The sequence below is a fragment of the Populus nigra genome, chromosome 11 (genome assembly GCF_951802175.1).
Source record: "Populus nigra chromosome 11, ddPopNigr1.1, whole genome shotgun sequence".
NCBI lineage: Eukaryota > Viridiplantae > Streptophyta > Magnoliopsida > Malpighiales > Salicaceae > Populus > Populus nigra.
In genome coordinates this window covers 12,630,470-12,657,154 of record NC_084862.1, presented here as the reverse complement: position 1 = coordinate 12,657,154, position 26,685 = coordinate 12,630,470, and the positions used below count along the sequence as shown (strand labels likewise).

General features: G+C 30.7%; 4 protein-coding genes across 4 annotated transcripts; all 4 read left to right on the top strand.

Annotated features, from left to right (window-relative positions):
- Window positions 1-735: 735 nt before the first annotated feature.
- On the top strand, window positions 736-3,580 carry LOC133668067 (GDSL esterase/lipase At5g33370-like). Its single transcript, XM_062087811.1, has 5 exons — window positions 736-1,058; window positions 1,168-1,295; window positions 1,515-1,757; window positions 1,985-2,237; window positions 3,103-3,580. Exons 1-5 carry the CDS (start codon window positions 812-814, stop codon window positions 3,333-3,335), a joined length of 1,104 nt encoding a protein of 367 aa, XP_061943795.1. The 5' UTR covers window positions 736-811; the 3' UTR covers window positions 3,336-3,580.
- Window positions 3,581-7,544: 3,964 nt separating this feature from the next.
- On the top strand, window positions 7,545-9,427 carry LOC133668165 (GDSL esterase/lipase At5g33370-like). Its single transcript, XM_062087902.1, has 5 exons — window positions 7,545-7,847; window positions 7,924-8,051; window positions 8,317-8,559; window positions 8,658-8,910; window positions 9,042-9,427. The coding sequence occupies exons 1-5, from the start codon at window positions 7,610-7,612 to the stop codon at window positions 9,272-9,274; spliced, it is 1,095 nt and encodes a 364-aa protein (XP_061943886.1). The 5' UTR covers window positions 7,545-7,609; the 3' UTR covers window positions 9,275-9,427.
- Window positions 9,428-12,260: 2,833 nt separating this feature from the next.
- On the top strand, window positions 12,261-14,289 carry LOC133668288 (GDSL esterase/lipase At5g33370-like). The gene is made up of 5 exons (XM_062088064.1): window positions 12,261-12,701; window positions 12,855-12,982; window positions 13,114-13,356; window positions 13,469-13,721; window positions 13,824-14,289. Exons 1-5 carry the CDS (start codon window positions 12,452-12,454, stop codon window positions 14,054-14,056), a joined length of 1,107 nt encoding a protein of 368 aa, XP_061944048.1. The 5' UTR covers window positions 12,261-12,451; the 3' UTR covers window positions 14,057-14,289.
- A 6,581-nt stretch (window positions 14,290-20,870) lies between these two features.
- On the top strand, window positions 20,871-22,039 carry LOC133668112 (two-component response regulator 24-like). The gene is made up of 2 exons (XM_062087852.1): window positions 20,871-21,098; window positions 21,866-22,039. The coding sequence occupies exons 1-2, from the start codon at window positions 20,871-20,873 to the stop codon at window positions 22,037-22,039; spliced, it is 402 nt and encodes a 133-aa protein (XP_061943836.1).
- Window positions 22,040-26,685: the final 4,646 nt, after the last annotated feature.

Below are 26,685 nucleotides of genomic sequence, written 5' to 3'. Positions count from 1 at the left end.
GGGCAAGTGAAAAACAAAAACAAGAAATATAAATATTTTTTTAAAAAATAGTATATTATATTTCTTTTCATTGAATATTAACTACTTCTTCCAGCATTAATTATTGCCATCTATATTATTGTTATTACTATAATATCACCATATATTTCTCTTCTATTTTTATCAATGTCGTCACAATAATAACTTTTATTATTTTCAATTTAACCACTATTTAATCTCCATGCATTTTCATCTTAAAATTAATTAATGAAGTACTAAAATTATTAAATTTTCAGAATTCCGACCTGTGAATTCCTCCCGGCTAGCTAGTTCTTATTGGTAGTCACCTAATTTGGTTTGCAAATTCCTTAGAGTGCAGAATCAACTCTTTAATTTATTACAAGGAAGAGTTTACATAATTGGAAAGTTTGTATTCAATTCTCAGTTATACAAGCTCTGATCACCGCTGCCTTAAGTGCCTCTGGTACGAGCTATAGTAATTTTGCACGGTCTCGTCAAGGAGATCATCTGTGTTATTTCTCAATTTTATTTATTTATTTTTTTTATTACGGGACGCTGAAAATCTCTGCTAAAAGATGGAACTCGGCTTTTGAACTGCGTTGGAGGTAAAGTGTGATCTTGTGGCAAGGCGGCAACACACAACTACCAGTACTGGATTGCTTTACTTACAGTGGGCCTATTTTTAATCCACTGACAGTAACCCTTAGCTATATAAGTGCTTCAACATTCTTCGATCCATGCATCAAGAAATTGTTCTCCCACATTAGCTATCTACCTAGCTACTTCTAAGATTTTCTTCCAAACTATCGCAATGGCTGGCTCAGCAACTATGACCATTTCCACACTGATAGGTCTAGTGGTGGCAATGGCGACTACTTTTGTTCCACAAGCAGAAGCCAGGGCTTTCTTTGTGTTTGGAGATTCACTGGTTGATAATGGCAATAACAATTACCTAGCCACCACGGCACGAGCAGACTCACCACCTTACGGCATCGATTATCCAACTCGTCAACCGACGGGCCGATTCTCTAATGGCTTAAACATTCCTGATTTTATCAGTTAGGTTTCTTTGTCCTCTATTTTTGCAGACAAGTACCTTTCAATGTTGTGCACATAGTTATGTGACATGTTCTTGGTTAAGCCTAACATCTTACATGTGCTATATAGGTCAACAACTTGGCTCGGAATCCACACTGCCTTACCTAAGTCCCGAGCTAACTGGACAGAGGCTACTTGTTGGTGCCAATTTTGCTTCAGCTGGAATTGGGATCCTCAATGACACTGGAATTCAGTTTGTAAGTTTGATTCTTTTACCATTTCACCTATCCTAACACAATTTAAAATACCAAATATTTTTTTTTTGAATCAATAAAAAAAATGCATGTATGTATTAATCCTCATTTGTATCATAGACCAACTTTAACGGGCATGCAGTAATGAATCCTAATAGAAAAAGAACCTAAAATTCCAATATAAGCTGAAAATGGTATGACTTGAAGTGATGCATTTTTCAGCTGAACATAATTAGAATGTACAAACAATTGGAGTACTTCGAGCAATACCAGAGGCGTGTTACAGCTCTCTTCGGAGCTCAGCAAACTCAGCAACTTGTAAATGGAGCACTGATCCTCATTACAGTCGGCGGGAATGATTTCGTTAACAACTACTACTTGGTGCCTTTCTCAGCAAGGTCACGCCAATTCCGGCTCCCTGATTACGTGAGATATCTCATCTCCGAGTACAGGAAGATTCTAATGGTAACTTTCTTCTACATTACTTCACATGTTTCCATGTCCAGCATGCAAATTTGTCCATCACCTCCGAGTACAAGAGAGACCTAGCCGCCACAACACTGTCATACAGGGCCATTGACATTAATTTAAGTATAAAAATATTAGAACACTTTTACACGATTTCACATCGATTAATTTTATTTTGTTGCATTTTTTAATTTGACATTATCTTACCTCAAAATGTTGTTTAGCGACTGTATGATCTCGGAGCACGTCGGGTTCTCGTAACCGGGACAGGTCCAATGGGTTGTGTGCCGGCAGAACTGGCGCAGAGGAGCCCGAATGGGCAGTGCTCGGTCGAGCTACAGCGAGCAGCTTCCTTGTACAACCCTCAACTCACTCAAATGATTGGACAACTCAACGATCAATATGGCGCGGATATCTTTATTGCTGCTAACACAAGGCAAATGACATCTAACTTTGTTAGCAATCCTCAAGCATATGGTAAGCTAGTTCAAGTTAATTATTTTTATTTTTTAAAAACCCAACAAATTTATTGGATGCTTGCACTCACTAAGATTATTAGTCGGGGGTGATGATTTTCGGTTCACTAAGATTATTAGTCGGGGGTGATGATTTTCGGTTCGATTTTGTTTATATTAAAAAAATAACCAAATCAAAATTATTTTTTAAAAAAAACTAAAACCGAATCGAAACCGGTTCAAACCGACCTATTTCGGTTCTATTTTTTAGGACAAAAACCGGTTCAAACTGGTTTGATTCGGTTTTTTTTGTTTTTTTGTTCGGGTTCGATTCGGCTCGGTTTTAGGCTTATAAAACCGAAACCGAACCGGTAAGTTTTTTTAAAATTTTAATCGATTTAATCAGTTTTTTTTCACGATTTGGTTTTTTCAATTATTTTTTTGTGATTTTTTTAATTTTTCAGTTTTTTTACTATTATATATATATATATATATATATATATATATATATATATGTTAAAAAGAGAGAGAGAGAGATTATGATGGATTTTGATTTGAGGTTGACACTACACATAGAGAGATGATCAAATTGCATTTATTAAGAAAGCTACCCTCTGTGACATGAGGTTGACACTACACATAGAGAGATGATTGACAAATCAAAATCCATCATAATCTCTCTCTCTCTCTTTTTAACATACATATATATACACTTTATTTGTCAATTTCACTACAGTTGTGTCTGTATGTGCATGCTGGCCTGTTGCAAGAATGCTTTGCTACTAAAACAAAAATGTCTATTTTAATGAACTTCTCAGATGCACACAAAAAGCCCAAAATAAAATCAAAAAGTTTTTTCTAACGCAAATATTATTGCTGCTATGCAGGATTCGTGACATCAAAGATAGCATGTTGTGGTCAAGGACCATACAATGGTCTAGGGCTATGCACACCAGCTTCAAACTTGTGCCCGAACCGTGACCTCTACGCATTTTGGGACCCATTCCACCCATCGGAAAGGGCAAACGGTATTATTGCTCAGCAGATTCTCACCGGAGACACTACCTATATGCACCCCATGAATCTGAGCACCATCCTGGCCTTGGACTCGAGGACCTAGAGAAGAGAATCAAGAAGCACCTCCTTTTCAAAACTTCGTTCCCATCCTACCATATTATGTCATAATTTATGTTCTTAATTTGCAGTGGTTTCCAAGGGAAATGTACGGTGTTATGTTGTTTTAAGTCTTGAAATTGGGATTTTATTAGAATGATTAAATTAATGTTGCCATGTATTTTTTAGACTTTTTTTCCCTTATGATAATGTATTTTTTATTATAAGTAAGCATTTCCGTCCGTTGATTTCCTTCGTGTCTCTTTATCTTTTCAATTTCTCATTTATTTTTAACTTATTTTTGACTGATAATATACAGCATATAAAGATGTTATTTGTTTTTATATTTTTAAAATATTTTTAGAAAAATTAAAAAAATTATTTTAATCTTTTTATGTTTTTTAATGTGTTGATATCAAAAATAAATTTTAAAAAATAAAAATAAATTATTTTAATATATTTTCAAGATGAAAATATTTTAAAAAACAATATTATATAATACAAAAAGCTGGAATTATATGATCTTCACTGGGCTTTGGGCTTCCTTCATTATATAGCAAGGGTTCATTGAACCTATCACTCAACTGAAAAAGTATTGCCCAAAATTCTTTACATTATATGATCAGCCGCATAGATACAGTGATATAGATTTTAAATTAGTTGATGTGCTGCGCTAAACTACGTGTATGATTTAAATAAATATTAAGATAAAAAAAATCAGCATTATGGATGTGTTTTATGATATTATAAAATTTGTTAATAAAAAAATTAAAAAAATAATATATGCACTTAATATATTTAATAAAAAAATAATGCATGTTCTTAATATATTTAATTATATTAACTGATAAATTATAACAAAGTTATGAATACTAATTAAACTAAAAAGGTAAGTTGATTTTTCTAACTAAAAGCAAAAGAAAAATAAAAACACAAAAATATTAATAGATTGTCCTTTTTATTTTATACATTTTCCTAGGATTTATCTAGTAAGTTTAGCTTGACTGCTAAGTGCAAGTTTTTTTCTTTTTTGTAAAAATGGTGATTTTAAATATTTTTTTGCTTGAAATTAATTTTTTATTTTTAAATCATTTTGATATACTGATATTATAAATAAATTTTAAAAAAATATTATTTTGATGTATTTTCAAGCAAAAAACATTTTAAAAAATAATTGCTACTACAATATCAAATAAGCACTAAGTACTAATAATTCTTGGTTTTATAAATGCATAATACAAATATAACTATTTAAAATTCAAAAGGAAAAAATATTGATGATAAATTACAAGAATCTCTTTAAGCTATTATGAAATTATAAAAACCCACAAAAATATTATTACCATGTAAATAATAGTTAAAGTAAACAATTTAAAATTGAGAGAGAATTTATTAATTAAATATCAAATTAAACAAATAATAATAATAAATAAATCAAAGCCACCCAATTTCTTTTGTTGTATTTAATAGATTGGATGGCATGTCATTCACCTAGATAGGTGGCATTTCATCCACTATTATGTTTTCATTCACTTCTATTAACAAGAAAAGTGGGGTCCAAGTTAATTTATGAATTTTAAAAACCAAATTTTCACTTGTTTTCATTTTAAAACACCTCCAAAACACATCTTGGAAATTTCAATTTCATTTCAAAATCCAAAACACCTTTTACTCATTCTAAAAAGCAAAAATTAAATTAAAAAAATAACTTCATAAATCTTGATATATTTTTTTCGATGTGATTAAAGAATAACACTACTATATTAAACTCCCCACACAAAAAATAACCTATTAATATCAATATTGATCCTTTTGTGGCTAAACAAATCATTTTTCTTTCCTCCCTCAACATTACACTGAAATATAACAAAAAAAAAATTTAGGATGGAAATGTAAAAATTTAATAGAATAGGGATTAAATAATATAAAATTAACAATTTGGAGGTCAAATTGAAGTTTTCTACATCATCAAACAATTAAGATGGAAAAATTGCTCTTTCCTGTGTTAATTCTATTCATTGTTCTTTTAATATTTTATTTTCACTATAATCCAAAATTCTATATTGTAATAGTGATACTTAATGTAATGTTGGAATAACCTATAATCGGCACATATATAATTGATAGAATATCATTTTTTATATATATAAAACTAGCATTATTCTAAAAAATAACAAAAAATATTATGAATATGGTAAAGATTATTGTTTGAAAATACTTTATTCATGATTTTTCAACACAGATAACCACATTATGTCCTCACAAGGCAGCTCACGAGGGCTATGTGATGAAGAGATTTGTTGCGGTCACCATGGTTTTGACAAGCTCAACAAACCGAGGTGTCTTTAATTAAGTAATGCATCAACAAATATTCTGAACACATTTGTAAAAAAATATTTTTGAATATGATGATTTTTTAATTAAAAATAGAAAGATATTGTTGTTATTCTTAATAAAATAAATTTAAAAAATATATAAACCGATGAATAAAAAAGAGTTACTAACTCTAATTAAATACTAAAATGAAAAATTAATATTTCTAGTAAAAGCATAAGATAGATGCCCATGTAAATATTTAATTCTAGTTGTTTTTTTTTTATTTTATACATTTTTATTTCTTTTATCTTAGAGATTAATTCTAGTTGCTAAGAACAAAAATCTTTATTCTTATAAATACATGATGTAAATAAAACTTATTTATATAAAGTATATAAAAAAAAATTAAAGATAAATTACAGTAATCTCTTTGAAGTATTATAAAATTAAAAAAAAAAACATTAAAAAGATTAAGAGTCTTTTAAGATTGTGGTAGCGGTTGCGGTTCAAAGTATTTTTCGCTTAAAAATATATTAAAATATTTTTTTTATTTTTAAAAAATTATTTTTGAGATCAACATATTAAAACAATATGAAAACATAAAAAAATTAACAAAAAAAATTTAAAAATTTAAAGAAACACTGTTTTAATTGCATTCCCAATCAGACCCTAAGAGTTTGTGGAATTTATAGATATATTTAGGGGGAAGGAAATCATCGACATAAAATATCACATTCTTAGAGCATATTTGGTCTATGCTTTGCCTATTGCACTGTGTTATTAGATTAAACACATTAAATTATTTAATAAGAATATGTTGTGTTGTTAGTAAAATTATTTAAATTAAGATTATCATTAAATAATAGTTTATATATAACATATTCCTTATAAAACTAAATAAATATATTAAGAAATGAATAATTTATTTGAAAAACGTATAAATATCATAAAAAAAATGATATATAGTAAGATAAAGTTGGTTTTTTTTTTTAATTTTTTTTTGTCTTTTTATTCACACAAAAGAACGCACTACCTTCCACCTTCACTTTTTATAGCTAATTAACTCTACCAACCAATAAAAAGGATTAGGTTTTTATTTTCAATTTATATATAATAACTTTTTTATTACAATTTTACCCCTCATGCAAAAATTAGTGCCAATTGTTTTCAAAAAAAATTTAAGTATCTATATAAAAATTTAGTTTAAGTTTATAATCAAGCAAATGTAACATTGTATGAGGTATTTTAGATATTGACGAGCTGTTTAATATCATCATAACAAAACTTGAATCATGTATCCAAAATCATATCCTTAAGTAGAATAATTAGTATAGGATAAAAAAGGATAAATATAAAAAAATAAAAATAAAAACATATTTGCTTAAAGAAATAGAAAGATGACAATATAAAATAAATATATTTTGGAGACACTTTTTTAAATAAATTTTTATATTTTTAAAGTAATTCTAATTTTTTTATCTCACGATAATTACTGAAAAATATCTAAGATAATCATATGTGACGATAAACACTAGTCTAGCATTATTAAAAAAAAATAAAAAAAATAATAATTAGGTGGTTATATATATTCATAATCCTACAAATCCTGACTCCTTCAGAATACTGAAAGTCCAAAAATATCAGTTAATGGGGACTAATTTCCGGTTTCTGATGATGAAATGACGTCTGCAGATCATGTTCCTCAGAAAAAATACATGGCATAATGAAAGACCAGAAAAGATGAAACTAATTATGCCAGCAATTAACTCTCAGCATGGGATTCAATTTGAAAGTGTTAAAGAGTGGTTGCAACACACAACTACCTATCCAAGCTTGCATGAATCTTTTAATTGCAAGGAAGTATAGGCACAAGCTATAAGAACCCATGTTCACTATTGTTTCAAACACATAGCAGAGCTCTTTGGCACTAGGAAAGACCTAAAACTCTAGCTTCGTTGTCCTAAAATGGCATCTCCATCCATTGTTGGGGTGATTTTCAGTCTTGTATTGGCACTGAAATATGTTGCTCTACAAGCTGAGGCTCGAGCTTTCTTCGTGTTTGGTGATTCACTTGTCGATAGTGGCAACAACAACTATCTTGTAACAACTGCCCGAGCAGACTCGCCTCCTTATGGAATAGATTATCCAACTCATCGTCCCACTGGCCGTTTCTCGAATGGCCTCAACATCCCAGACCTTATCAGTTAGGTTATTGTAGTGTGACTTAACCTGTAATGCAATATTCTTTCCAATCTCACAGTGCTATGCGTTGTCCTCAGGTAAACGAATTGGATCCGAATCTGTGTTGCCATACCTGAGTCCTGAACTAAGAGGCCAGAGGTTACTTAATGGTGCCAATTTTGCCTCAGCAGGAATTGGAATCCTCAACGATACCGGAGTTCAATTTGTGAGTTAATCCGATAATCATAATGCCTAGTTATTGATATTTTATTCTGATATAATGTGGAACTTGCTTTCCCAGAATACATATACATACATGTGTGTGTGTGTGTGTATGGGGTAAGCACAAGCGAGCCACTAATTAAGAAATAACCTGAAATGCAAACTTGGGAGCTAAAGATGATACTGGGAAGCAATGATTGTTTTGCCAGAAGTAGATGCTTCTGACTTCATACTTGCTGTCAACTTATTAAAGCACTGAGATTTTGCAGATAAACATAATCAGAATGTATAGACAACTTGAATACTTCCAAGAATACCAGCGACGAGCCCGAGCACTTGTAGGAGTTGATCAGACTGAGAGACTTGTAAAAGGAGCCCTCGTCCTGATTACTGTTGGTGGCAATGATTTCGTGAACAACTACTACTTGGTACCCTATTCTGCAAGGTCTCGCCAATTTTCTGTACCGAATTATGTCAAATATCTCATTTCAGAGTACGAAAAATTACTAATGGTAAGTCCCTACATTAGAAATTTTGAAAAAAGCTTCGAGCAATCCTAAAATGGAAAACGAAACATGATATATCAATCTTGTCTCCATCGTCACTGCAGAAGCTATATAAACTGGGAGCACGTAGAGTTCTCGTGACAGGGACCGGGCCAATGGGTTGTGTTCCAGCAGAGTTAGCTATGAGGGGCACAAATGGGGGTTGTTCAGCCGAACTTCAACGAGCCGCGTCCTTGTTCAATCCACAACTTGTTCAGATGCTAAAAGGACTAAACAAAAAGATTGGAAATACTGTTTTTGTTGCTGCAAACACACAACAATCACACTTGGATTTCATTAGTAATCCTCAAGCATATGGTATGCCAACTTCTATTGTCAAAAGGATGGTTTCTTCGCTATGCGATCCAATCCACCGCAATATAAGCATATAGATGGTACCTGATAGGGACCAGAGTTTTCTTTTTAACATTTGAGATTTTGACTTGCAGGATTTACCACAGCAAAGACAGCGTGTTGTGGACAAGGACCATACAATGGTCTAGGACTATGCACAGCAGCATCCAACTTGTGCCCGAATCGAGACCTCTATGCATTCTGGGATGCATTCCATCCATCTGAAAAGGCAAACCGATTGATCGTGGAACAGATATACTCTGGCACTACCAAGTACATGGACCCCATGAATCTCAGCACAATCATGACCTTGGATGCTAGGGCATGATCTCATCCTCTGCATGGCTTTCTTTTTAAATAATATTACTATTTATGTGTTTCATTTCTTGCTCTTTTGCAAATGATGTCAAAAGGAATTTCATTACCCTGCGAAACAGTAAATGTGATCTCTTAATAATAACTCTATTCTCATTTATAAAAAGGTAAAGCAGTTGCAGAAGAGAGTCCCATAAGACTAAATGTAAACTGTGTCATAAACAAGGACTGGCTTGATTTGTTGGGAAGCTTACTTTTAAGGTCCATGAAAAACAGAGCGACTCAAACATCAAGTCCTCCAAAGCCATGGACACATAGAGCAAGAATGAGCATGCTGTCTAGCTAGTTGAAATGATTTGAAATCAATTTCTGAAACATTTAGGTGTTCTTGTCGATGACCAGCAATGAATCTAGTCTTGTCTATACCTCTATATCTAACTTTGTTGGATCTGTCATCTGCATCACAGAGGAGTCTTGTGATCATAAACAGATTGACAGCTTGTCCGGAAAAAAGCTACATCAACTAAAAAAGATCACAAGTAAGCAAATTGGCAAGTTGTTCTGTAGAACAACACCAACTAAAGCAGCCAGTATTATTGCAAGTCATGGCCTTGTCCCAACAGGGAGCTTTTCTACAGGAATAGGTGGTTGCATGTCTCTGGTGCCAAATTTTATACATGAATCGCAATTTCATTAGTTTGCAAAGAACCATTATTCGTAATTTGGATCTTAATAAAATTAAAAATAGTTATCTCTGTCCAGGAATGAAATTTCCTCACCCCATCTCTCGATTACTCATCCATCACCTACTGCAAGCCTTTTCTGATCTCAGTTTACGCAGCACACGATACTGGGCAAAGAGGATTTTCATCACATGATAATTTGATTGAGAGTACTTGTGTTGTCAGCTGTCCAATCTCATATATTTCTTGTGAGTATTAAACTTGACAACTAGAAAGAAAAAAAGGCAACTTTTTTCTGTGAAGTGGAAGTTGAAGACAGGGTGAAACTTCCATTCAAAAGCACTGTTGAGAAATTAAGAGCCTGAAAAAATTAGCTCGCTAGCTATTGAATTTAGGCTCTAATTATGTGGGCTCAATGGTTTTCTGAACTGTTTTTTACTGCTAAGCCACTTAGGTGCTGCCAAAGGTGCCAGAGACCAACGAAAACATTAACAAACCATTATTATATTGGTGATTTGCAGTTAGATCTTTGGAGATAGATATAGAAGAGTGCATTATGAGCCACGTTTTAATTTTCTGAGGGCCATGACTCACACTCTAGGCCACTGAAAAGGTGGAATTCCTCGCATATACTCAATGTTCATAAGCAACTTTAAAGAATTGACTTGAAAGTATAAAGTTAAGTAGAGGTGTATTGTACTGGAGGGCTGATAAAATAAATCTGGATTACTTAGGTCACCGAGTAAATTCAACCAACCAGCCATGTTTAACAACTATGATTCAGACGACTTTTATTTGGGGAAATTCTACTGGTTTCAAAGAAGTAAGTTCATTTTACAGGAATATCCATCAATCTTGATGTTGATTTGGATTGACAGTATTTGAAGTTTCAGTAGGCCATGCCACAGAAATAGGTTCAACTTCCCAGTTACTGAAGCATTTAACTACTGAAAAGTGTCTGAAATCTTGGGTAACATAACTCTAAGAGATAGATCATGTCACTTCTACGTTACTGTACTTTTCTTTTCTTTTCTTTTTGGCACAATGAGGCCTGGATTGGGCGGTGGAAGTTAAGAGCAGATCAGGTGCTGCATGCTTTAACTACTACCAATTTATGCATGTCATATGGTATCATAATTATGGTTTCTCCTTTTACAAAGATGTCTCCAATAACATTTTGAAGGGAAAATGTTATTTTAAAGAGCTAAATTGATAAAATAATATTTTAAATAATATAAATATAGTTTTTTTTATTATGTATATTCAAATAAAAAAAAGTTATTTAAGAAGCTAATTGTGTTAAAATGAAATAAATAAGTATTTTATTTCTTCTTTATGATTTTAATGTTTTTTTTTATATGATTACATTTAATTGGTTTATTTTTTTGTTGGCCTTACCTTGTTGGTTTTGGTTTTTTTGAGAAATATATACAAATAATATTAATGGAAAAAAAAAGATATTTTGATATTTTATTTAGCTTTTTCTTCCTTTTTGAAGCATGTAAAACAAGTAAAGAAAAACTAAAATATTACCCTTTTTTTATTTTCTTAACTCTCAATTTATCACCTGCATTGAAAAGATGCCTCGTGGGTTGATTCCAGCTTTGAGTTCTGCAGCTTTATTTGTATTGGTCCTCAAGCTTTTACAAGCCAAAACCTCAAAATTCAAAGCCATAGTCATTGTCTCACCAAAACAAGAAAACTAGGTTTTGAAGACAAAGAAAACCTGGAATTTGTAACTTCACTTTGTTTTGGATTAATGGATGATGTTTCAAGAGAATTGTTGTAAGATCAGTAACCATGGCAATTTATGCCATGAAAAGAATCATGATCCTAGTGATATGTAATTGAAAGACACTAAAGTCATGAGGTTTGCTTGAACATGCAAAAAAATAAAAATAAATAACTTTTGTTAGCTTTAAGAGTTTAGATAAACGTTAAAAATCATCTCAATATTTAAAAAAAATTAAGCTTAAAATTTAAAAATTAAAATATTGAAATTTAATCTCATTATTATTTAATTGTCAAGATTTGATATCAAGTTAAAAAATTATATCAATTTATAAATTTAAACTTTTACTGATATCTGAAGATTTATACTATTCTTTACTGTACTACGTATTTATCCGGAAGAAATTCCAATGCCTGTAATCATTTCTATGAAAGTGTGGTTGGTTGAGTGAAAAGAACTTGTATCAGAAAGCTAACCACACTGTGCAGCACATGCATTGTTAAGTATTTAAGGCATAAACCAGTGGATTTGAATCCAGCTACAAATATAAAGGCCTAACAGTTTTTGTGGCAAGGTTTTAATTCATAGCCCGTACAACCTGTTAGTATCCACAACTACCACTACTAATTTGAGTTTAGATTTGCTGGTTGTTTACATCCAGGGCGGTAGAGCCAGAAGTTGTATATATAGATACACGTCCATCCTCTATCTTTCATCCACAGGTCTTGATTTTTTCAGTAAAAGTATTCTCTTCTGGGATTCTTTGACCATTTCAATGGCCACGAGCTCATCTGCTTGCAGTTCTTATTGGGCGGTGTTAGGACTGGCAGTGGTGCTGGCAGCCATTGTTCACCAAGCTGACGCAAGGGCTTTCTTCGTGTTCGGTGATTCACTAGTCGACAGTGGCAACAACAACTACCTGGCAACAACTGCTCGAGCCGATTCACCCCCTTATGGAATCGATTATCCAACGCGTCAAGCAACAGGCCGATTCTCGAATGGCCTCAACATTCCTGATATTATCAGTTAAGTTTCTGTACATGTTGTATGTTTCTTTGTTACCTAGCTAGCTCATGCATCTATACAAATGTCCAAGATCACAACTGCTTGCACGCACTCTAACATGTTCTCAGGATAATATCTTTGTCTCATCAAGAGTTATAAAATGCATTTGGCAGGTGAGCAAATGGGCTCAGAATCCCCATTGCCTTTCCTGAGTCCGGAGCTTAGAGGACAAAGACTACTTGTTGGTGCCAACTTTGCTTCGGCCGGAATCGGAATCCTTAATGACACTGGAGTTCAGTTTGTAAGTAACCTGTCTGTCTAGTTTCTCAGTGACTAACTCATTCTAAGCAATTTCTTGCTTTCAGTAACAAGGAGCTGTATATTGATATCCGAACAGCTGATCTTATGTGGCCTAAAATGCAAAAATTTCAGATAAACATAATAAGAATGTATAGACAATTGGAGTATTTCCAACAATACCAGCAACGAGTCGGTGCACTCATCGGAGCTGAGCAGGCCAAGCGACTAGTCAATCAAGCACTTGTCCTGATTACCGTTGGTGGGAATGATTTTGTCAACAACTATTACTTGGTTCCATATTCTGCAAGGTCTCGCCAATACGATTTACCAGATTATGTTAAGTATCTCATTTCTGAGTACCGAGAACTATTGATGGTAAGCCCCCTTGTATGCTCAACTCAAGCACAAACCTGCTTAAGATTTTATATATAACAGATTGTTATAACATGAGTTATCCCTGATACCTCCCCATTTTTCATCACTGCAGAAGCTGTACAATCTTGGGGCACGCCGAGTTCTGGTGACCGGAACTGGACCTCTGGGCTGTGTTCCAGCAGAGTTAGCCACGAGGAGCACAAATGGTGGTTGCTCAGCAGAGCTACAGCGAGCGGCTGCCCTGTATAATCCACAACTTGAAAGCATGATAAAGGATGTCAACAGAAAAATCGGCAGCAATGTCTTTATCGCTGCAAATACTCACCAAATGCACACTGATTTTGTCAGCAATCCTCAAGCATTCGGTACGCAATAGCTTCAGATTAGACTCTCCACTTCATTATTAAGGATCAAAAATGCTTGTTGTGATTTATCATGAAAAGCCCTTGTTTTGGTTAATTTGGCAGGATTTACTACATCAAAGATAGCATGCTGTGGACAAGGACCATACAATGGCATAGGACTGTGTACAGTATTGTCAAACTTGTGCCCTAACCGCGACGTCTATGCGTTTTGGGATCCATTCCATCCATCAGAGAAGGCAAACAGAATTATAGTGCAACAGATCATGACAGGCTCCACCCAATACATGAAACCTATGAACCTCAGCACCATCATGGCCTTGGATTCTAGGTCCTGACGATAATTTTGTCAAGAATCTACCTTCTTAATCGCCATAACTTAATTCAACCCAGTTCCATTTATGTTCTTTCAGTTTTTTTTGTTGCATTTGTGTTTGCTATCATGGGATTTTATACCTATGAGGCATGAATTAAATTATGTCTGTAATGTAAGCTGCAATTACAGCTAAACAGCTTCATGAATAATTGAAATTTTCTATACATTTTCGCACATCTATTGTGCTTGTGTTCATCTCTCCGTGCATATTCTTTTTTAAAGTTTCCTCATGCCGACTTTAGTACGCATCGAGAGAATTTCCTTCCTAGCAATCTTAGGGTGGCTGTACATACCACTAACAAAAGATTATTTTATTACTGCTTTCCTTAAGATTGTAACTCTTGAATGATAATAGGGTCACTAATCAGGCGATCCTATACCACCTACTTGATCAGCAAACACAAGAATATAGAAGTTTGTACTGCTCAATCAAGTTCATTAAGTGCAGATGCAGGAAATTCAAAGGTTTACTGGAAGGGCAATTCAAGATTAAAGTATTTTTCTCAGTATGCTTAGCTTAGAGAGACAAGTTCCAGTTTTTTGTCTAAAAAAACAGAGCATATCAAGAGTGAATTGAACATGTTCAAAGACCACTGTTGTAATTCAAGTACCATGATAAATGTGTCTTATGGTTTCAACTTTTTACTCATCATAATCTTTGCCAGAAACACAAAGTTTAACTTGAAGTTGTAGAATCAGAAAGAATAACCCTTTAGGCCAGTTTGCTAGCTCATGTCCTTAGTATTAAATTAAGTAATATTCTAAGTTTTCAGTAGGAAGAAATCCCAAGACCCAGACCCAGAGCCAGAATCATTTTTTTTTCTTTTTTTATCATGGATAATCAATTCTATTTAGTAGTTTGGTAACAGCATTGTTTCTGAAAAAGGCTCAGGCAGTAAAGGGCAGCATTTTCTTCTATGAACTACTACAAGTAACACCTAAATTGTTAAGGCATAATAAACCAGTAGTTTTGAACCAAACTTTGAATAGAGCCATGCAACTGCTATCGACTAGCAGCTGATTCGCAACTGCTAGAGTTGACTCACCTCCTTGTGGAATCGATTTTCCAACACATTGGACCACTGGCCGATTCTCTAATGGCCTCAACATAGATTGGATTGGCCCAAGTCTAATTTCAGGTAGATTGTGGATTCTTAAGTCATGATCAAACTTGGGAAAAGACGTAAACGATCATTGATATCTGTCTATTTTCATTGTTGCAGAGGCTGTATGACCTCGGAGCAAGCCGGGTTATTGTGACAGGTACTGGGCCACAGGATTGTATTCCAGCAGAATTAGCCATGAGGAACACAAATGGTGGTTGCTCATCTGAATTGGAACGAGCTGCATCCCTGTAGAGTCCAAAACTTGAAAGAATGTAAATGTACGAAAACCAAAAAAATCTTATCCTTGAAAATTTCTTTACCTTTCTTTTATGTAAAGTTAACACTTAACCCTGTTTTGAGTATAAATTTTAACCTCCTTTAATTCTTTTTTTTCCTTTTCAAGAAATTACCCCCCGCCCCTCAGGATATGTTGAGTAGGGGAGAGGTAAATGAATTTTAAAAGGATAAATTTTGTGTTTTGTGTTTTCCCTCAATTGTTTTTAAATGTAATATCGATTTATTCTTTATTTTCTTACATTTCTCATTTTTTGGACTCCAATTATGATATTATATAAATTCTTTAATTTTATTTAATTAAAATGTAAATTTAATTTATATTCGAACCCATTTTTATTTTAAATTTTAAATTTCTACCAAACATCCTTAACATTTCACCACTCTTTCATTATCCCCGTTATTACCGTATCACCACTTCTTTTATAATATTCTTATCATTTTTTTCACCACTACTCCACATTTAATTTTTTTTAAAATATATTATTATTACTATTACTGTTACTGTTACCGTCACTTCTATTCCTTTCCATCCCGAGGCATTAGAAATTTAAATTTTATTTAAAGTCCTTATATAATATTAGAATTAAAATGTCATTTTAATTTCTCAACTATCAATTTGATTTTGAACATTACATTCTCAATAACCAAATAAACACCTTAACACCTTCTCCACTAAACACTTGATCTCTTAATATTCAACCTTTAATTTTTAACCTTGAACAAAATGCAACCCAAAATAAGGTTAAATGTTAACCTTATAAGCGGAGGGGTGAAGAAACTTGAGTTCCTAGGTCATTCTCTTTCTCTCTCTCTCTCTCTCTCTTTCTCTATCTTAATTTATTATTATTATTTTCATCCGCTTATATTTTAAACCACAAATATATATTGTTCATATTTTTAGAATTATATTAATCTAAAACTTTATTTAACAATTATTAAGAGCCATATTATCCGTAATATTTCCAACCTGTGCCAAACCTTTTAACACTTCACCTTTAAATCTTACTTAATATTTTTTCTTCAGAATTTTTGCTTCATACCAAATGTCGTTGCATGCAACGCGAGAGGGACTCTAAAATGGCCATTGAAGAAATTTTGAAAAAAAATCAGATTCACCTCTTTAAGAAGATTAAAAATTCTAAAGTATTAATCGGTTCTAGAGATTCGAGTAAAATATTGATTAAGAAAAGATAAAAATCATTCTTATCATATTCTTTCAAAGGAAAAGTTACATTAGCTATGAGTTTTTCTAAATTCATTTCATGTATGTCATTAAATATCTTATTATTTCATGAACTTATTTGCAAGTTATTTATTATTGATGGATGATCATTGATTTAGCATCATGCCATGGATCAAGAGTCTCACAACTCAATGAATTCTTGTAAATAAGATGAAACTAGTATTATATTAAACCTATGTTGGTCTCTAATTTCAGGAAAACTTGTCATCTCATTATTGAATTTGTCTTAAGATTGAAAATATCATGCTGGACCTACTTCAGTCCATAAAAACTAAAAGACATGTTGACTTAACTCCATACAAACTCATTAACTCATTATTGCATTTATTTTAAGGTTAAGAACATTTGTACTAGGCCTATGTTAGTCTCTAAAAACTAGGAGACATGTTGACCTAATTTTTAAAATCCATGCTTAATGAAAATATGGCGCTAACTTGACGAAAAATCGTCAACATTATTTTTATATTTTTTTAAAATAAGTATTTACACATATTATCATACATAAAATATGAGAACATAATTTTAAAAAATGAGATTAACGTGAATACAAAGCTGATAAAAGAAAAAAAATGTATGAATTAATAGTGAAATGTATATTATTTTGCATTTTGAGTAATAACCTTCTTTTGAAAATGAATTTTTACACGTATATGCACACGTGAAAAGGCAAAAGCACTGTTTTACAAAACAAAGCTCGCGCGGATGTGAAGTTGATAAAAATAAAATAAAATAAAACGCATGAATAAGTACTGACAATGCATTAATAGTAACATGTGCATTATTTTCATTTTTGAACGGTAAACTTGTGCAACCTGTAGGAAGAAGAAGAAAAGAAGGAAAATAGATTGGATTTGCCTCAAGGGTGGTTACAAGCAAGGAATGGTTACTATAATTGTTAGCGGTGGTTGAGAGGGTGGTGGTGTTAGTGCTGCAGGGTTTTCAAAAAAGCTTGACTAGGTGGCCTACTTTAGTCTCTTTTTACATTAGTTTCATGGGTCTTTTTGATATAGGGTAAGGGGTGGTGAGAGAGAAGATGTCAGGGAAGGGTGAGGGGTGTTTTTGTTGTGTTAGGAAACATTGACAAGAGGATAAAATGCAATGTTTTAAAGGTGGTAGAGGGTGGTTTCTATAAAAAAAGATTAGAATATGGCTGGTGGTGTATGCACCAAAACAACATCATTTTGGTGCATTTTATTTATTTTCCAAAACAATATTGTTTCTTTCACTTGTCAAATAGAGTCTTTCTACTTAAAATGATGGGTTTTAATTATTTTAAATTAATCATCCAAGTTCATTGCCTTTTCTAATTTAGTCTTTGAATTTTTTTATTTTCTTGACCAATTGCTCCTATTTCTCAAGTATTGTTTCAAATTAGTCCCTAATTACATAATTTCACATCTCTCTCATTCCTCTACTTCTTTCAGTTCAGTCCTTGGATTTTTATTTTGTTCTTTTTGGCCAATCACACCTCTTTTCTCATTATGTCTTTCAATCTCACCCCTATTTGTACATTTCTTATTATTTATTTATTATGCTTGCTTTCCTAATAAAATATTCAAAAACTATGAAAAATAATTAAAACTTGAGAAAATTATCGAAATTAGAGTTAAAGAAGGATTTTTTTAATTTATTTTTTTCAAGAAAAAAATTATTAGGGGCATTGGATTATGAAACCAAACACAATCAAACAAAATTCATGACGAAAACACCTTTCCTTTTCATGAGTCTTATGATTATAACACAAATCTAAATAGATAAACAAACTTTGAAATAGCACATTAATGTAAACCAAAAAGAAAAAAGAAATAGTGACAAACTATAATTTTATACCTAAAAAAAACCAATCAATTATAATATAAATTCTCTTATTCAATTACCCAATAATATTAAAACAATAAATGCTTGAATTTAAAGGTACATTTGATATCATTACTTTTTTTCAAATTTTTTTAATAATTATTTTTTATTTTTTGTTTCTTTTATTTTAAATGGATAGTAGAAAAATAAAATAATTAATTTGTTGACTAGAAATATATACATACACACGCGCACGCGCATACATACATACATATATATTAAAATAATCAATACCTAAAATAAAATACTTCTCTTTTTAGTTTCAAGGAAGTTAAACATTTTCATCAACGTGTGAGCACTTCAACCGCATAACCTAATTTTGTATCTAAGAGCCAATTTGGTAAAGAACAAAGACAATTTTAGTATCATATATCTCATCATATCTAATACAACTGTAAAAGGTATGCTAGAATCCACAAACTAGATTATGCATATTCATAAATAGCTAGAATACTTCATTAATATGCATCTTTTGAGATAATGACATTAATAACACCTTTTGTAGTTGTAGAAAAAGCTATATTTTTTTAGATTTTTGAATCACAAAATATTTATAACAAAAAAAGGTTTAAGTTTATGAATTCCACTTTACACGTTGCAGTAACCTTTTCATTTCTTTTTACCTTGTATTGCCAACTGGTAACTGAGTGAGAAACTGTGAATCTGACTACTAATTAGTCTTCATTCAATCACAAAAACTTCTTTTTGAATTTCAAAATAGAGGGCTATCACCTTTATAAACCTATATAATCCCAGTTATGAAAGCAAAAAGTGGCACAGAAGAAATCAATCCTCATTGGACTCTCTTTTTTCGAGGTAATTTTGTTACCTGAGTGTCATCAAATGTTTAGTCTTTGATTTTTTTTAATCCTTTTTAAAATATTAGATATTTACTTATAATTTATGTTATCAGTGATCATTCAATGGAATGTGTTAAAATTGTTGTATTTAATATTGTTTATTTTAGAAATACTTTTACTTGTATATTTAATTAGCTATCATCGGTTGTGGATGCAAGTGATATTAGTTAGGAGGTTGGATAGATTTTATGTAGGTGACTTGAATGTTCTTCATGTTAAAAAATTAAATATTGCATTTGAGTGATCTTATTATTGTTGTATGTTAATTATTTTTATTATTGTTGTTGTATTCTTTGTTAATGTTTTTTTTATATAATGTACAAAAAAACAATAAAAGAAAAGTATGATGTGTGAGCTTTATTTTCTAGATTTATGGTCTTATTTTGAATATTAGTCATATGGTGAATAATATATATGTTTTCATTAAGGACCAACTTTGGCTTTATTAAAATATGGAATATTATATTTTTTTTGTTTATTTTGTAGAGAAAATTTTATTTTATAGGTTAAAATTAACTTGTAAATTCATCATTATTATATGTTTTAGAATATTAAATCTTATAAATAATTTTTCTATGAATCTTTTTTCCTTATGTCATAAACTTAGATATTATGACCAAAATCCTAATTTATTCATTATGACATGTCATCAAAATTGATTTTAATATATATATATATATATATATATATATATAGAGAGAGAGAGAGAGTTTTGCTTAAAAAGGAATAAAATATAATCTTATACTTTTCTATGTTTTGTTTTTTGGGTTTTTCAATAATAGCTTCATTATGAGTAGATTTTTATTTTTTCAACAAATGAAAAGTCTAAGATATAAAAGGTATGGTAGAAGACATTGGATATTTCAATGATGAAATTGAGATTGCAAGTAAGAAAAATTAGGTTACTTATTTGAAGCAAAAACACCATTTTTTTTCTTATATTTTTGTTTTTAAAGCATGGTTATAAAACCTTGCTCAGATCACGGGTTGAGCAGATTAAATAGTGGGTCAATCCAAGTTGATCTCAATCAATCCAAAATGATGTCATTTAAAAACATCTTGAAATGACATCGTTTTGAAAGTGTTATAAAAGTCAATTTAGATTACGTGTTGATCTTATTTGACTGAGCCAACTCCAATACAATTCAATATGAAACCCAATCTAGACTGGATCATGGACTAGCGGATCATTAATTTGATTAGTCAAGTTGGGTGGGTTTTATAATACTAATTTGACGTTTACTGCTATGTATTGCTTGTGGCTAGCTTTCATATTTATTTTACTTATGGTTACTCACAATGAATTTTTGATACATCAATAAATTTTATATCAATAAAAAGGAGAAAAACATGAAAATGGTTTTTGAAACAGGTATGTGTAGCTTGCAAAGTTCAATAATAAGGAACAAAGAAATGGCTGGTGGAGAAGAGAACAATACTGGTGGTAAAAACAGTTTTTCTGTGCTTGTTGTTGATGATGATACTGTCATTCGAATGGTCCATAGAAGGCTTATGACAGGTCTTGGGTTGAAAGTTCAAGAAGCCAAAAATGGAAAAGAAGCTGTTGATCTTCATATCAATGGAGCTTCCTTTGATCTTATTTTAATGGATATGGAAATGCCCATCATGAATGGTCCCACGGTATGTTCTTGTGAAATTGAACTTAACTCGTTTCATGAATTAAAAATTGTTTATAAACTATACAAATATATGTTTTCATCAAAAGAATAACAATTATAGCAATTGTATAATAATGTAATTTATTAAGTCTCAATCCATTATTTGCATTATGTTTTCATCAATCAAACCCTATTGTTATTATTTTGGTCAATTTATTATAGAAAATACTACCATGAACATTCTATAGTTTAGTCATTTTTACACTTTTCGTTTGTGTTTTATAAAATTATAGTTTACATCCTTGGTGAGTGTAGAATAAACTAAACTATAGAATAGTCTAGAATATAAATTGTTATGTGCATATCAAAATTTAAGATGTAAACTATAATTTTTAAAAACTCGAATGGTAAGTATAAAAACAACTAAACTATAGGATGATAAGGGTAATTTCTCATTTATTATATTTATAAATACATATTCAATTTCAGCAAATTAAATACAATTGAATTATTAAAATAAAAAAAAATCAGTGAGAAAAGTGGGGTTGGTGATAATAATTCAAGTAATGAAGATATAAGTTTTTAATTTTAATAATTGGTGATCACATGATCAAATTGAAAATATAAAGCTATTTTTAATGAATTAAGAAAGGTGAAAATGAGGAGTTTTTAAATCAATTTATTTTGATTATTCATATAAGTAAACTCAATTAAGATTATATTATATATGCTTTTTATTTGTTTATTTAGTACTTAGTTTAATGATTTACAAACCACCATGTATAATAGGCGACAAGGGAGCTTCGAGCAATAGGTGTGAAGAGTATCATTGTTGGTGTCACATCTCATACTTCTGAGTCTATCCACAAAGATTTTATGGAAGCAGGCCTAAACCACTGTGTTGCGAAGCCAATGACTATAGCCAAGATTGCCTCCTTCCTTCCGAAATCCAACAACAACTAATCCACCTACCTTATATAGACAAGACCCAGTTGAGCAATGAAATGTTGCCTAGGTAGCATGATTAGTTGTGAGGTCTTGGTCTAGTGAGACTTTGTTTCAAACTTTCATGTCATTAGGTACGTAGAGATGTATAAACTCTACATAAAAATAAATTTCTGTAACAGCCATCTATCTATGAAAGAAAATAGTGATATATGAAAGTTTCCTTATTTGCAAACCATATAAATTAAAAGTATGAAAAATATGTTAGAGAATAATATAAAATTATTATCGGAGCCCACCTAACAGTTTAAACTTTTGGGCTAAGATTGTTCTGTAACATGATATTAGAATCTTAATGACTAAACAGTCTCGGGTTTGAATCTTAATAATGATAATGATATATTTGTACAAGTTTCAAACCCAAAAGACTTTCATTTCCCTCACTTAACATACCTTAATTATTCAACAAGCAAGCATTTCTATTTGCAAAGCCATGTGTGCAATGTAATATACTTATGAGAAGGCTTGTAAATGACAAAAAAAAAGGTTAAGTAATTGAAGATTCAATATTGTTTCCTTAATTTTATCTCTCTTTTAATTGTTATAAGTTAAAATTACACATCATCAATAATTTATTTAAATCTTTAGAAGCTTGGCTAAAAAACCATGTATTATATGATTAATAGGCATATATAAATTGTTTAAACTTGATAAACCTTATGAAGATAGTTAAAAGAAAATAGAGAAGAGATTTTGTATAATATCCTTATTTCTTAATTATAATATGAATGGTTTGATAGGAAATCTCATATAACATTTTTTTTTTAATTTGACATGTTACAATAAATAATATTTTAGTATCATTAATAAAATTATGTGAAGATGTCCAAAATGAGAGATTTAAATGAATAACATGTTTTAGAGATGATAATTTTATCTAGATCTAATGGATGCTAAATCTAAGTGAGTGATTTTTTTAATATAAAAAACATAGTTACATTACTTGACGTATAATAGATAGGATATAGAAATTATCAAACTTGATTTGAAACCTAACTCAAATCTAACCCGATATATATATATAGAAAAAAGTAATTAGATCTTTTAGTTATTGTTTTACCTTTTTTCTTTTCTTAGGAATTACCTCTTTGCTTGCTAAATTGAGTAAAAAATAATTGCAACTTGTAAAAGAGCAATCTTAAAGCTCGTTTGTTTTTGCGTTTCAAAAGCATTTTTTTTATATTTTATTTTATTTTTTTCTTCAAATTAAGTTTTTTGGTATTTTCATATTGTTTGGATGTGTTGATGTCAAAAAAAAATTAAATAAAAACAAAATATTATTTTAATACATTTCTAAGCGAAAAGCACTTTGAAAAGCAAACACTACCACAATATCAAACGAGCTAATATTCAAAAGATGAAACCTTTCTTCAATTCAAAGCCATAATTTCTTTGAAAACAAAGCCTCTCCTGTTCATTTCACATCTATTTCTTTTAAGCTAAAAGAAAATATAGAAAGAAAGAGAGAGAGGGGGGTTCAAAAAAACCCAAAACATTTTATAACAAAAGGAATTTATTATGGATTTAGTCTTGTTAATTGTACAATAAACCTTGTAGTAGACTTACCAAAAACAAAGTTAAGGATCATATATGACTAAATTCATAGTACCAGACTCAAGTTTCATAAGAGCAGCACTTGGCACTTATCTTTTACCACTTGCTTCATTGTAATACACATGAATCCTCTCCAATTGAAGATTTGAATCTTCATTGCATTTCCTTGCAATATTAATCTCATGTTTATTATCCTAGAACTTGGCCCCAGTTCGATTCCCATGTTAACCCCTTTGAATATGAAGGATTTCTCTTATTTTGGCACCAAAGTTTACACTTTTTAGGGTTTTATGAGATGGATTTTTAGCGGGATCCGAAAGAGAGAGTTAATTGAGGAGGAAGGAATAAATGAAATGATATATTAATTTTTCTAGATTTCCGAACAAACAAGATAGAAGAGTGATCATTTGGCTAGTGGTGCCTGACCAAACATGCCTTAACATTTAACCTCAAAAAACTTTTTCTCATACTCAAAAAACTTCTCAAACAAGGTTAAAGAAATTAAATATTGACCCTTAATATTTAACATTTTTAAATCCAAAATCAAACGCACCTTTAACCTTTAAATCTTTTATCTTTGATATTTTTTGTAATTTGTTTTTATCTTATACCAAAACCAACTGTAACCTCAAGGTTGTGTCTAATTTAGGTTAAAGAGGATAAAATGTTAACAACATTTAACCCCTTTTTAACTATAATGATTTTTTTACGGGAGAAGGTAGAAAATTAAAAGATTAAAGAGTTAAGTATGAATATAATGGAGGATGGGGCAAGAAATTGTTAAGGAGGGAGAAGTTTGGGGATTTGTGATTTTGTTTTTGGCTCCATGAGTTTTTGTTTTAAGATTTGGGATTTGTGATCTTTTGTCAAGTAAAAATAAGGAATGAGGTGAATTTTTTTAAATGATATATTATTTTTATTAATTGTCTTAACATTAAGGGATTAAGAAGTTAAGTATTAACATGATGGAGGATGGGGTAAGAAATTTTTAGAGAGGGAGGAGTTTTGGGATTTTTTTAATTTTATTTTTGGCTCGGGGAGTTTTTATTTTTAGATTTGGGATTTGTGATCTTTTTGTCAAGAAAAAATAAAGATTAGGGATGAATTTTTTAAAATGACATTATTTTTATTCATTTTATATTAACTATATTTACCATTATTATCACCTCAACCACCACCACATTATTGCAAAAATATATTAACAAAAATGTAAAAGAGTTCATAAATTTACTATTGATGAGATCATTATGGATTCACATGGTGATATTCTTCTTCTTCTTTCCTCTTTTTTTGTTAATTCTTTTTATTTTATCCTTTAACATTGTATTTATTAGGAGTTGGTATTTATAATTTATTCCTTCTCTCTTTTTGTAAGGCTATCGTAATCCTATAAAAAGTTCTACAGATGAGTTTTTTCTTAATTTTGTGAAAATCTATTTAATTTTATTGTTTACACGAGATTAACATGTAGGGGACCAAAATTCAAGAAGAAGAAAAATGGCAGCCTATTATAAAAATAAAAATAAAAATAAAAATCGGTCCACTATTTTGTTAAATTTAGCCTTGGAAATTTTTAAAGTTCCTTTTTAGTCCTTTTAGTTTAGATATCAAATGTTATAGCTAAGACTTTATTATGTTCACATCTTTGCCCTAGTTTGAGAGAGAAAAGAGAGAGTCACCAGAAAATAATGAAGAAGAGAGAAAGTTGTTAGTTAGCCCTTTCTAGCCATAAAAAAAAGCGTTTGTAGTATCAACGAGTTCCTTTCAAGAAGAGAAGTTACATTTAGATGTTTTTTTACCTCTATCTTGCTTAAAAAAATAGATTGGAGCTCAATAAATTTTTGAATTTAGATTGATTTTGCATTATGGGATCAATATTTTTCAAATTTAAGACCACGAATGGGTTTTTAAAAGGCCTCTTGAGTATTTATTAAGTATTTTCAAGTGAAAAAATTGTTGGAAAATAAGTTTTTTTATCCAAGAAGTTGATAGCTTGACTTTCTGGCCAGCTGAGGTAGCCAGAAATGAACCAGGGACAATGTATCGTCTATCGCAATAGATCATGCATCATCTTATTCTTTTAAAAAAATTAGGTGGATGATGTGTCATTCGTCTAATATGGAAAAGAAAAGGGAAAACCCAAACTCGTTGGCCTGAGCTATTATACTCATACGCTTTGGCTTATTTTTAAAGGTCCAAGTGTTAGGACACCCAAGTCAGTGCGCCTAGCCTGGATTTTCTCTTTTTCTAAAAATTCATATGTTATTGTTTAGAAAATTATTAATTGAAAATATATTTGATATATTATTTTATTATATTTCTAAACTAATTAATTATATATATAGATATTATTTCATTTAATACTATTCAATTTGTATTTTTGTTCGGAATGAGATCATAAAAATATTTTTTTAGATTATAAAGCATTTTTTTGTGCAGCTCATCATTATTATTATTTTTATTTTATTCAGTTTTTTATTGTAAACATAAAATTTTTCTATCAAAATAAAAAATAAATTTAAAGAAAAAGGTTATTAAAGTTAGTTGAGTCAATGATTCAGGTTGTAGGTTTGACAAGTTAACTTAAATTGGCCTACTTGTTCAAAAACAATATTTAAAAAGCTATGAAAAATAATTAAAATTTGAGAAAAATATTGAAATCAGAGTAAAAGCGTGATTTTATTAATTTATCTTTTCTACAATATTTTTCAAGTAAAAAAGATTTTCAACTCAAACACAATCGAAGAAAAATCGAACCAAAATCATGACAAAAACACCGTCTCTTTTGATGAGTCCTATGATCATAGCACAAATCTAAATAGATAAACAAGCTTTTAAAAAGCACATTAATGTAAACCAAAAAAAAATGGTGAGAAACTATAATTTTGTACCTAAAAGAAAAGAAAAGAAAAGAAAAATACTCTAATCAATTGGAATATAAATTTTGTTCTTCAATTACCCGATAATATCTAAAACAATAAATGCTCAATACCTAAAATAAAATAATTCTCTTTTTGGTATCAAGGCAGTTAAACATTTTCATCAACATG